This window comes from Mauremys mutica, chromosome 20, assembly GCF_020497125.1.
Source record: "Mauremys mutica isolate MM-2020 ecotype Southern chromosome 20, ASM2049712v1, whole genome shotgun sequence".
Classification (NCBI taxonomy): Eukaryota; Metazoa; Chordata; order Testudines; family Geoemydidae; genus Mauremys; species Mauremys mutica.
Genome location: NC_059091.1, coordinates 19,244,108 through 19,256,669, shown reverse-complemented (window position 1 = coordinate 19,256,669; position 12,562 = coordinate 19,244,108). Strand labels below are relative to the sequence as shown.

The 12,562-nt window shown below is 56.4% G+C and overlaps 1 protein-coding gene across 5 annotated transcripts in view; it reads right to left on the bottom strand.

Annotated features, from left to right (window-relative positions):
• LOC123353438 (adhesion G protein-coupled receptor E2-like) overlaps nucleotides 1-12,562 on the bottom strand; it is a 110,522-nt gene that overhangs the window by 80,712 nt on the left and 17,248 nt on the right. The window contains exons 4-14 of one of the 5 annotated variants that reach the window (XM_044994520.1): nucleotides 10,332-10,463; nucleotides 9,427-9,476; nucleotides 8,916-9,017; nucleotides 8,351-8,522; nucleotides 7,965-8,081; nucleotides 7,427-7,662; nucleotides 7,003-7,167; nucleotides 2,576-2,773; nucleotides 1,802-2,064; nucleotides 1,008-1,074; nucleotides 147-238 (exon numbers count right to left, since the gene is read on the bottom strand). In XM_044994520.1, coding sequence (XP_044850455.1) covers nucleotides 147-238; nucleotides 1,008-1,074; nucleotides 1,802-2,064; nucleotides 2,576-2,773; nucleotides 7,003-7,167; nucleotides 7,427-7,662; nucleotides 7,965-8,081; nucleotides 8,351-8,522; nucleotides 8,916-9,017; nucleotides 9,427-9,476; nucleotides 10,332-10,463 — 1,594 coding nt within the window. The remainder of the gene's footprint in view (nucleotides 1-146; nucleotides 239-1,007; nucleotides 1,075-1,801; nucleotides 2,065-2,575; nucleotides 2,774-7,002; nucleotides 7,168-7,426; nucleotides 7,663-7,964; nucleotides 8,082-8,350; nucleotides 8,523-8,915; nucleotides 9,018-9,426; nucleotides 9,477-10,331; nucleotides 10,464-12,562) is intronic. The other 4 variants (XM_044994524.1, XM_044994521.1, XM_044994522.1 and 1 more) reach the window with 4 other exon arrangements.

Sequence of the window (12,562 nt, the reverse complement as noted above, 5' to 3'; positions counted from 1 at the left end):
TACTCTCAATGCAAACACACTGGGAATTCGTTCCCATGGATCCTAGATATGATGATCCCCTCCTACAATCCCTCACACCCTCCGGTGCCAAGGACTCTCCAGTCCAAGGCATCTGACGCTCCAAGATTGTTTTGTTGCCTTCTCACCTGTGGTCTCTGAGGGTGGACACATCTGCATTGAGAGAGGAGAGTTTGTTTCTCAGGATCCACAGGGTCAGGGCAAAGAACGTTATATTTATCTGTGGGAAGAGTGGGAAATATTTCCTGTAAAACATCCCATCTGGGGCTGGTGAGTCCAGCTCAGGCAGAGAACGATCCCAGGGGACCGAGCCGAACACTGCAGAACCAGGGACTGCTCATTTCTGGTGGGAATCATCCCCACCCCTGTAATATCCCCTGGCAGCTCTCGGTCCCTCCCCATGCTTGGAGCTGACAGCACAGCCAGGGCTGATCTGGATCAATGGGATCAGAAGGGCCATATGCTTATCAGAGTTCAATATGGAGCCTCTCCAGTGCAGTCAGGAGTAATTTTGGGTTTACACTGGTGTAACTGAGAGCAGGATCTGGCTCAGAGATTCCAGATCCTGCCTCTAGAATATTTCCTGCCACTTCCAGGCTGTAACAAATTTCCCCCCCACCAACTTCCCCAGGGGTAGGGAGAAATATGGAGGGACATTTGTTTCCCCCCTACAAAAACCACTGCAGAGTGGAGCCCTCTCCCTTCCTCGTTCCTTGGGTCATTAACTCGACTAGACTAAACTCTTCTGTCTTCACCTGGCAAAACTCCTGCTGACGTCCCTGGGAGCTGGGCCCGAGTAACGGCTGTGGGCCTGGGGACACAGCACAGGGACTCATCCCGGGACTGACCACAGCAGATGAGCCAGGTGGGACCTAACTGGGTCTTTCCTTGTGTTTTATGGGCCACGTTCCCCTCCCTGCTTCACTGAAATCAATGGGGTCACAGAGGTGAGAGGAGAATGGGGCCCTGTGGTTCTGTGAGGTACCCACCAGGATTATGGCACAGACTGGACCCAGGAAGCTCCAATGAAAGCCTCTGTCCAGGCTGAGCCAGCAGCTACAGGGAGGGAGGAAGAAGAAAGTGATTTTAATGGGATTACTGCCCTTTTTCAGCCCCGGGGGCAGAGAGGGGGTGTCACAGGGCAGCTGGCTCTCAAAAGCGAGATGGATCTCAGCCTGCCTGTGACATGGTCGACTCTCTTGCAGGCACCAGGCAAACAGCCCTTCCCATGTACCTCAGAATCTCCTGCTTTCAGCCACCACTTCCTCTTCCAGCTCCTCACATGACCCTTTCTGGTGGATGGGCGCAGTATTGATGGAGGGCCAGACATGCAGCGGAGGGACATTGGCCTAGCTGCACTGAAGAAAGTGGAGCTGCACTGATTTACACCAGCTGAGGATCTCGCCTGGGGTGTCCAGAACACGCCACACCCTGTTTTAGTGGAGTCACTCACTTTAGAGAGGGGATCCTCAGGGATTTGCACACAGGAAGAAGGTGCATTTGTTTCCTACCCACCAGCCTCACAAACCCAAGCTGGGATCTTTCTGGCTTGTTCTTCCGCATCGTCAGTGGGGTGAGGAGTGTAGATGTCTGACAGGGGGCAACTCAACTGCAGCGCTCGGGGCAGCTTAGTGTCCCTGGGGATGGGAAGGGTTCCAGTGGGACATTCAGCTCCCAGGCAGGGTGAGCCGGGAAATCTAGGTTCAAGTCAGACCTGGGGTGAGCTGGACAAGCACATGGAAGCCCCATCCCAGCTCCCCTTCGGGACGGGCGCTGCACGTACTGTTTGGAAGTTCCGTAGCCACCAGGATTCACCGCTGCAGAAATAGCCACCACCAGGGCTGGGAATCCGTAGCCGAACGGGAACATGAATCTCTTCTTGAACCGGCTGGCGCTGGTGTAATTCACAACCTGCAGGTTCCAGATGGTGAGGAAGAGGTGCAGCCCCTCCAGGAACATCCAGGTGAAGCAGGCCAGGAAGAGGTAGTGTAGGAGGCCAGCAATGACAGCACACGCCACCTGGGGGAGACAGAGAGCCCAGGGGCACTGCAGTGGGGAAGGGAAATGCTGAGTGTGGGGAGACCAGCCGGGGAGGTCACACTGGGATTCCTGCTAGCACAGCTCTCCAGGTACAGCGCTCCGAGACCCAGAGATGGCAGGTTCCTCGGTCTATGGAGGGTCCTGCGGGTGCACATTGCTGATGCAGGAAGGGAGCAGAGATTAGTGGTTAGAGCAGGGGAGCAGGGCTCAGGGGATCCAGGTTCTGTTCCCAGCCCTGCCACAGAGTCCCTGGGTGACCTTGGGCAAGTCACGTAGGAGAGGAATCGAGGCACAGGGAGACTGTGACATAGGGATAGAACTGCCTGAACTCCAGGGGTTGGGGACACTCAGAGCACTGTGCCCAGTGTGAAGGGGCCTAACAGGGTGGAAACATCCCCCCAGGAACCCTCCCAGTGTCCTGCACAGCCCAGAATCCAGGGAGCACAAAGGGTTCAAAGCCACACACCCCAGCCCTGCTGCGAATGGAGGAACAGAGCAGGGGAGAATCAGGCCGTACCTGACTGCCGGGGCGGGTCACCGCGGTGAGGAAGAGCAGGTCGGCCAGGAAGAGGCAGAGGCAGAGCTGCAGGTGGAGGGAGGTGCTGACACTGCGGATGGAGCGGCACAGGAGGAAGGTGAGGATGGCGAGGAAGAGGCACAGCAGGGAGAGGGTCAGTCCCATGTAGGTGATGATGTTGAAACTGAGAGTCGCTTCCTGGGGACAGGAAAGGAAAATCCCTGGGAGCGAGGAGTCCAGGGGTTCAGGTGCCACATCCCGTGTGTTCCCAGGGAGCATCGGGCATCACAGCCTCTCCCAGCCAATGGGGCTGAAGTACTCTCAGAGGGGGAGCCCTTTACAAAGGGGGTCCACTGAGGCTGACTTGGGGCCCCACTGGGACCTAAACCTAACTGGGGCTAGAACCCTTTGTCCTTCCTTCTTCACTCCTGCTCCCCCGTCCCTCCATTACAGATGCCAGGGAACAACATTGTCACAAGCCCACGGCTTCCTAGACTGTCTCTATGCTGCATCCGGCAGCTGCTCAGAAATGTCTGACAGGGCAGGGATAGAGCCCAGATCCTCCTGCCTGAAAAACTCAGGTCACTGACAGATGAGCTGAAGGAGAATCCCCATTAACTGTTAGCAGTATAGCACCTCCGATGAACAACAACATTTCTGAACACTAGAGGGTGCATGTGGGTGGACAAACACAAACGTGCACTCACACCACTAGAGGGCATGTGCCTGCAGACACAGACAGCACTAGAGGGTGCAGGATGTTAGGGAGATTCCCAAACCTGAGCCATCTTTTGCAGGTGACAAATCTGAGGAACTGTCACAAATTGAAGTGTCACTAGAGGAGGTGTTGGAATTAATTGATAAACTAAACAGCAACAAGTCACTGGGACCAGATGGCATTCACCAGTTTTGAAAGAACTCAAATGTGAAATTGCAAAACTATTAACTATGGTTTGTAACCTGTCCATTAAATCAGCTACTGTACCCAATAACTGAAAGACAGCTAATGTTATATCAATATTTAAAAAGGGCTCTAGATATGATCCTGGAAGTTACAGACCAGTAAGTCTAACGTCAGTGCCGGGCAAATTAGTTGAAACAATAGTAAAGAATAAAATTATCAGACACATAGAAGAACATAAATTGTTGGGCAAAAGTCAACATGGCTTCTCGAAAGGGAAATTATGTCTTACTAATCTATTATAATTCTTTGAAGGGGTCAACAAACATGTGGACAAGGGGGATCCAGTGGACATAGTGTACTTAGATTTCCAGAAAGCCCTCACCAAAGGCTCTTACATAAATTAAGTTGTCTTGGGATAAGAGGGAAGATCCTCTCATAGACTGAGAACTGGTTAAAAGACAGGGAACAAAGGGTAGGAATAAAAGGTAAATTTTCAGAATGGAGAGGGGTAACTAGTGGTGTTCCCCAAGGGTCAGTCCTAGGACCAGTTCTATTAAACTTATTCATAAATAATCTGGAGAAAGGGGTAAACAGTGAGGTGGCAAAGTTTACAGATGATACTAAACTGCTCAAGATAGTTAAGACCAAAGCAGACTGTGAAGAACTTCAAAAAGATCTCACAAAACTAAGTGATTGGACAACAAAATGGCAAATGAAATTTAATATGGGTAAATATAAAGTAATGCACATTGGAAAAAAATAACTCCAACTATGCATACAATATGGTGGGGGCTAATTTAGCTACAACTAATCAGGAAAAAGATCTTGGAGTCATCATGGATAGTTCTCTGAAGACATCCACGCAGTGTGCAGAGGCGGTCAAAAAAGCAAACAGGATGTTAGGAATAATTTAAAAAGGGATAGAGAATAAGATGGAGAATATCTTATTGCCCTTATACAAATCTATGGTATGCCCACATCTCGAATACTGCGTACAGATGTGGTCTCCTCATCTCAAAAAAGGTATAGTGACATGAGAAAAGGTTCAGAGAAGGGCAACTAAAATGATTAGGGGTTTGGAACGGGTCCCATATGAGGAGAGATTAAAGAGGCTGGGACTCTTCAGCTTGGAAAAGAGGAGCCTAAGGGGCGATATGATAGAGGTATATAAAATCATGAGTGGTGGGGAGAAAGTGAAACATGCCCACATACACAGGAGCACATGCACCACACACACCCTCTGATTGCATCCCCCAGTGCAGCTCTCCCTCGACCCTCAGAGCATTGGCCTGGATTTACCCCTAGCTCCAGATCTGGGTTTACCCCATAAGAACACAAGAACATAAGAATGGCCATACTGGGTCAGACCAAAGGTCCATCCAGCCCAGTATCTGTCTTCCGACAGTGGCCAATGCCAGGTGCCCCAGAGGGAGTGAACCTAACAGGTTATGATCAAGTGATCTCTCTCCTGCCATCCACCTCCACCCTCTGACAGACAGAGGCTAGGGACACCATTCCTCACACAACCTGGCTAATAGCCACTAATGGACTTAACCTCCATGAATTTATCCAGTTCTCTTTTAAACCCTGTTCTAGTCCTAGCCGTCACAACCTCCTCAGGCAAGAGTTCCACAAGTTGACTGTGCGCTGGGTGAAGAAGAACTTCCTTTTATTTGTTTTAAACCTGCTGCCCATTAATTTCATTTGGTGGCCCCTAGTACTTGTATTATGGGAACAACTGAATAACTTTTCCTTATTTACTTTCTCCACATCACTCATGATTATATACCTCTGTCATATCCCCCCTTAGTCTCCTCTCTTATTTGTTTAATTTATTTCTGCTGTTGTTTCTTGAGCAATTATCAATTTGTTAATTTACTGGCTTCCTACTGCTGCCTCTGACAGCTGCAATGCTTGTTGGAAAAACCTCGTTTTCTCCCTGCCCTTCCTGGTACTTACGTTAAACTAGAAATCTCCACAAAGGGCCGAGATGGTCAAATTAAAAATAAATCTATAAAATCGATTGCATCCCCTCCCCTTCTGGAAATAACAGATCGAGTTAAAGACCATGAGTGCAGCTTTTGCTTAATTTAATTTCTTTTAATAGGTAGGGGAAAAAAATAAGAAGAATTTTTAAAAATAAGAATCAGAGGGGTAGCCGTGTTAGTCTGGATCTGTAAAAGCAGCAAAGAGTCCTGTGGCACCTTATAGACTAACAGATGTATTGGAGCATGAGCTTTCGTGGGTGAATACCCACTTCGTCGGATGCCACGAAAGCTCATGCTCCAATACATCTGTTAGTCTATAAGGTGCCACAGGACTCTTTGCTGCTTTTAAAAATAAGAAGAATCCAAACCCCGGATTTATTGGAAAAAAAGAAATAAAAAAGAATACAAAGAAATAACATAAAATTCCATATTAAAGTGGTTAGTAAAAACAAACAAAAAACAAACATGCCCAACAGATTGCTACTGCTAGTGTTAAAAAGCTGGTTTCTATCTATCTAGTGTGTGTGTAGATGTAAACAAATCAGGGTTGTGTTTTTTAGTTGTGCGTCATCTCGTTAGCAGAGCGCTCCAGGGGTTAACAGAGAGGACAAGCCGGGAGGAATGAGACAAAGTCAAAGGAAATGAAAGTGGGCACTTTAAACCGGGCTTTTACTAAAAGAACCCAAGAGGTTTAGGAGCTCCTGCTTGGGGTGTGGGAAAGAATTCTGAATCGGCACCATGGTAAAGCAGGTGCTGAACTTTAATGTTTGAAGTCTCCTTGTGTACTAATGATCATTAATGATAAATAAGATTATTTCATTAATAGTAGGAAGGCCCGTGAGGACGGTGAAAGGATTTGCAAACCTGCCCTGTAGTGACAGACTCCAGGAGCTCAGTGGGATTAGCAGAGAGACAGGGAAGGGGTGACTTGGTCAGTCTGTGGGGACTGTGATCATGGGCTCTTCTGTCTAGCAGCCAAAGGGCTGGAAGCGAGACCCTCACACTGGAAATGGGCAGGGAGGGTAAATTAACCCCGGAACAGCTTCCCAGGGGCGTGGTGGATTCTCAGCCCTGCCCCTTTCCAAATGGAGCCGGGATGTTCTGCTGTCAATGGAGCAGGAATGAATCCAGGGAGGGCGGGGGCCTGATTTCTCTTCTCCCCCCGGCTCCAACATGGGCAGAACAGGCCCTCGCCCTCCCTGGATTAAACTGCCACACGCCCCTCTTGCTCCCCCTGCTCTGGCCCCCACAGCCAAACCCCCCCAGCAAGTGCACCTGACGGGGGGCGGGGAAGGGCTGCAGGGCAGAAGGCTCCTGAGCTGTTGTGGAGCACGGCCTGGCCCCCCCTTACCCAACTTCCTGGCCAGACACATTGGTCGCTGCTACTTGGGGAGTCTCCCTTGTGCCCCGATCAGATCCAGGGCCCCGCCTGTTGGTGGGGAATGAATCTGGAGTGACTCCTGCTCCACAGGGGAGGATTGAGGGGAAGAGCAGAACCAGCCCAGCCCCGAGGCTCCAGCGAGGGCCGCGCCTACCTCCAGCTCGTAGAAGGCCATGAGCACGGCGAAGCTGGTCAGGTGGTTGCACTGGCAGCGGGTGATGGTGGCGTTCAACTTCTGCAGGGTGCAGCCGTCGGTGGCCCAGCGCCTGCTGCCAGGCTCCCAGTAGGCGCAGAGGAGGTGCAGGTCAGTCTTCTTCTCCTGGGGACAGAGACACGCTTGGTGCATGGGGGGCTGGCTGGAGCCGCACAGGGGGCAGGACTCCCCAGGCCCTGAGAGGGCAGATTGGGGGAGTGTAGTGGGGCTGGGCTGCATTGGGGGCACAGAGCATCAGTTTGTCCCTGGGTGGGAGGTGGATTCACCTGCTGCCCGGGGTGGGGGGTGTTACTAGAGATGGGCCCAGGCTCTGCCCCGCAGCGCCCCAGGCTCTCCTCCCCCCATGCCCAGCCCAGGGGCTCACCGGCACCGGGTGGCTGAAGCGGATGCTGACGGAGAGGCCGAGTGCCTGGGGGTTCGGGTCACTGATGAAGGCCGACACCACTGGAGACAGCACACGGTAGCTGGGCCGCCCCGGCTCATGCGCCCACTTCCCCGTCCGGCCGATCTTGTCCCACTCGGGCGCTTCCACCCGCCCAGCACCGTCCAGGATGGGGCTCATCCCCTGGTATGTCAGCAGCCCGGCCAGCGTGACGCCTGCTAGGGACAGAGGAGACGGATGAAATGGGGGGCAGGAGGGGCCCTGGGGCAGACTGGTGCCAGGGGACGCTGTGCTGTGGGGGGTGCTACCCCCATGACCTGCCTTTGTCCCATCGCTATACACACCGCAGCCTGGCACTAGGAGGCACTGGACTGCTGGGGGTGCCGGCCCCAATGCCCTGGCCATGCTCCGCCCCCCCTTCATACCTCAGCCTGGCACCAGGGGGCACTGTGCTGCTGCTCCCAATGCCCTGGCCGTGCCCATCGCTATACACACCCCAGCACAGGGGATGACCACATACCTTCATTTTTCTGCCCTGGGGCTCCGGCCCACTTTAAGTCCATCTGCGTCTTGCTCTGCTGCAGTGTCACAGTCTCCTGGCTCTGGTTCCCAGCCTGCCTGACCACCAGCCCCAGCTCTGCAACCACAATGCCAGCCAGGGCTCACACCAGAGAACATGGAGAGGAAGCCTGTAGCTAGGCAAGGTGCTTTCCTGGCTGTGGGGGGAGCTCCCAGCTACTCCAGTCCCAGCCTCTCCCAGCAGGGGGCGCGGTGGGGAGTGGGGCGGGAGCACTGGCTATGTGGGGGAGCTCCTGTCTCCCAGCAGGCGGCACTGTGAGGAGTGGGGCGGGAGCGAAGGCTGCGGTTGATGAAAGCCCAACTGGAGTCATGTGGCCAGGTGCTGACCTGTGCCACTGGGGGATGTGATGCTGATCCTATCACGCACGGTCAGGGCCAGCGTTCTCAGCAGCTTCTCCACTATGGTCATCAGCTCCGTCGCGATCCGATGTCTCCACTCCACGCTCTCGCTCTGCTGCCCGACCAGATTTATCTGCTTCTCCAGAATGTTCAAGAAGCCCTGGCCAAGCAAACGTGGGGGGTGTTGGTGTCACAGTGCCTGAGCCCCTGCCACGCTCCCCATTCCCGGATTGCTAGTCCTCCACTGCCTTCCCACAATCCCCCTGAAAGGAAAGACAAGTTCTCCTGCCATTGACATCGCTGCCTGGGAGGTCAGACTAGATGATCACAATGGTCCCGTCTAGCCTAGGAACCTAGGAGAGCCAGCTTCCTGGGCACAGAGCCCACTGGAGAGGCAGGCATGGGAATTTCTGGGCAGTGTTGCTGTTTATTTATCTCCTGTTCCAGGTGCTGAATCCCTATAGATCACCCTGAGACTAGATCTGAGTAGGAGCAGCGATTCCTCCCCCTTACGAGAACAAACCCAGCAAGGCCCCGAACTTTGGCTTGGCACCTGCAGCTTTCCCTCGGCGTTCTGTGGTTCCATCTGCTTCAGCTCCTTCAGCATCACCTGGCAGAGGCTTCCCACCTGTGCCTGGAAGCTGCCCAGGAGGTTCTGCAAAACAAGGCCCAGGCCTGGCTCAGGAAAAGAGATCACAGAATTGCAGCCCACATCCCCCCGTCCCGAGAGGATCCCTCGGCTCAGAAGCCAGGTGCCAGAGGGAGCACGGACAATGCCCCGTCTGGCCCCCAGGGAGTGCATGGCATTTGCAAGGGATGGTGGGGGACGGTGGTTGCAAGCTGAGGTGTGTTGCAGCAGCCTGATGCTGCTGATCCTGGAGGGTGAGAATCACGCCGGGGGCAAAGGCCTGGGCCGTGGCTGGACTGCAGGGGCTCCAGGGACTGGCCACTGGCTCTTTGCCCAGGGGCGAGTTTGGCCCCAGAAGCCTCGTTGGGCGAGATCAGTGAAAAGCAACGTGGCACTAAAGGGGAATCGGGTCTCCCGGTGTCTGTGCCCCACTCACCTTGGCTCCGGCAGAGCTGTCATCATCCAGCAGCGGGGGACAGGTGAGCTCTGGGGATGGAAAGGGAGGAGGAGTGAGAGATGGGCGGGGGAAATACGGGGTCTGGCTGGGTAGGTGCATGCACCAGAGCCAGGCACAGAGAGCAGGACTCATTCCCTCCAGCAGGGGGCAGCAGCAGCCCCCCCTCACTCCCAGCAGCAGGGGGAGCAGTGACCCCCCCCCCCACACACACACTGAGCCCCACACATGTGCGCAGCCCCTTCTCCCCATCCTCTGCCCACCAGCCGGTCTCTGTGAAAGGATCCCTTCCCCCTCCCTGTCCTAGGGGGACTGAGCGGCAGTGGGGCGGGGGCTGTGGAATCATCCCAGCCGTATCTCCCCTCAACTCTTTCCCCCCAGCTGTGGGTGGTTCTGGGGTGTGTTGGGGGGGGGGAGGAGAATCCAGCAGGGAGCCCCAGGCTGGCCCCACAGTGGCCCTTAGGCACAGACTGCGCCCCCTGCTGCCTCTTCCCAGGGCAGAGAATCCAGCCGTGCAGCAGGAATACAGGCACTGCTGGGGGGAGACGCCCGGCCCCTGGCTGCCCTGCTCACCCCTCCCCGGCCTGGCCCTGCTCCGCTCCCAGAGCCAGACCTGGGCTCGCTGGTGCCTGTGGCTCTGAGACAACCGGAAACACCCCAGTGGACGGACAGGCTGGGCTGGGGGAGGGGAGGGCCTGGAGGCTGAGCTCCCCCCGGCCAGGGCTGAGACCCAGAGGGACCCCGTCCATGGGGGGCAGGGGGCTGGCGCAACATCCCAGACCAGTTCCCAGCTCCCTGCCCCCTCGGGCAAGACCTCTGCCTGTGTAACCCCAGGCCCTGCCCAGCCCCCCAGGTGCTCCCCCCACACCGCGAGCGGCAGGACCCACCTTCGCACAGGGTGATGCTCCCGTTGAAGAGGACGTAGCCGGCCCGGCACTCACACAAGTAGCTCCCATTGGTGTTGATGCACGTGGCCTTGAGGCTGCAGATATCTGGGATCCTGTGGCAGTCGCTGATGTCTGAGAGGAGAAAGCGGGGGAGGGGGTCACACACACCACGGCTGGGCGCACAGGGGTGAATGACCATGGAGGCACCCCCCACCCATTGCAGGGGGCGTGGTCTGTCAGTCTGTCTGCTCCATCTAATCCCCCCCCCCCCGTTCAATTCTCCTTTCTTCCCTGCTACATGCAGGGCCCCAATCCCTGCAGCACAACCCCTCCCCCACCCCCAGATCGGGGGCTCAACCTTTTCCAGACCAGGACCCTGCGATCCCCTCCCTGCACCAGCCCTGACAGAGCGGGGTTAAGGGGGGGGCCGATCAGCCAGTTAAGCTGCAAAGGGGAAGTGACTCAGGCTGCGTGCAGGGCGCTGGCTAGAAGGAAGCTCGCCTGGGAGGGGACAGGTGGGGCTTCTCTACAGCCTGAGGGCTGGGCCCAGTGGTGGGGGCCTGAGGCGAGGGGGGGCTAGGAAGCCCCGAGGGGGGGCTGGGAGCCCCGGAGGAAGGGTTTCACTAGCAGGCATAGGACAGAGGGGTCTGGCTTTGAAAGGCTCCCCCAGAATGGGGATCACAGCGTGACCTGGCCGGACGGCCGAGACACGGGGCAGCCGCGACTCCAGGAGCTGCAATGGTGGAGGAGAAGAAAGGGGGCGCTGAACTGGAGCTAGTCGCCAGAAGGGGGTGCCACACTCAGCATTACAGATCCCAGCCCGATGGGTCCCCTCCCCGTTCGGGCTACACCCAGCCCCGCCCCTCCCCTGGAGCACTAGGAGAAGGGTGGGTGGCTGCGCCCAGGGGAGTGCAGGGGAATTGGGTGATGTCCCTTTAAAGTAGTTTCTTTGCTCTCTGGTGGCGCTCACGGGGGTCTATGGCAGAAGCCCACAGACCCTGACATGCGGCCAGGCCCTGCACGGCTGGTAAACGGGTTGTTTGGAAGCCAGCTGGACCCAGGGGATCCCCCTATTCCTAACACTGTGCAGTGAGCAGCAGCCCAACAACATCCATTCCCGGACCCTGCTGTGACCCCCAGGCCCAGGGCCCCATGGGGCGAATCCACCGAGCCCTTGGACAGATGACGCCAGCTCAACACTCACTGCTGATCCGGCCTGTGGAAGCTGAAGCCGGGAGAGACCTGCCCAACCTGACCCCCAGCATAGCCCCAGCCGGAGTCGCCACCCAGCGGGTCACCAATCTGGCCCCAAACAGAAGGGACTTTACTGCCCTCGCTGCCTCCTGGGGCCTTTCACCGCGGTGGAGAGTCTGATCTGACAGACGGGCCCTGCCCTGCCTGGGCACAGCGAGCCCTGCTGTGATCTAGCCAAACGCTGGAGGGACGTGCACCCGCCAGGCTGCCAACGTGGGTAGCACCAGCTGCCAGGCAGAGGGGGATACACGGGGGATGTCGGGGCTCCATGGTGCAGCGGGATCACTCATCCCGTGCAGGGAGTGGGGTTTTCTACTAGGGACCTGGCTTGTTTGTGCAGAGACGCACTCGTTCCGGCCAGCCAGCCCCTGAGGAGCCTGCAGTCCTGTCTGGGGCAATGAGAGATGGAGAAGCAGAGCTGGGACGAAAACCCCTTGAAGTCAGTGGTGCTGCACCAATTTACACCACTGGGGCTCTGGGTCCACTTTGTGACCATTTCACATACAGCAGCACTGAGTTTCTGACGACGCATTGGGGACGGGCGCATCGTCAGTCATTCCCATGACCGATTCTCCCGGAAATCCCAGCCAGGAACAAGTGCTGGAATTCGACACTGCTGGGGGGGTGGAGAGAGACACCCGACCCCTGGCAGCCCTGCTCACCCCTCCCCAGCCCGGCCCTGCTCTGCTCCCAGAGCCAGACCTGGGCTCGCTGGTGCCTGTGGCTCTGAGACAACAGGAAACACCCCAGTGGACGGACAGGCTGGGCTGGGGGAGGGGAGAGCCTGGAGGCTGAGCCTTCCCCGGCCAGGGCTGAGACCCAGAGGGACCCCGTCCATGGGGGGCAGGGGGGCTGGCGCAACATCCCAGACCAGTTCCCAGCTCGCTGCCCCCTCGGGCAGGACCTCTGCCTGTGTAACCCCAGGCCCTGCCCAGCACCCCAGGTGCCCCCTCCATGCCCCCCGCAGCAGGACCCAC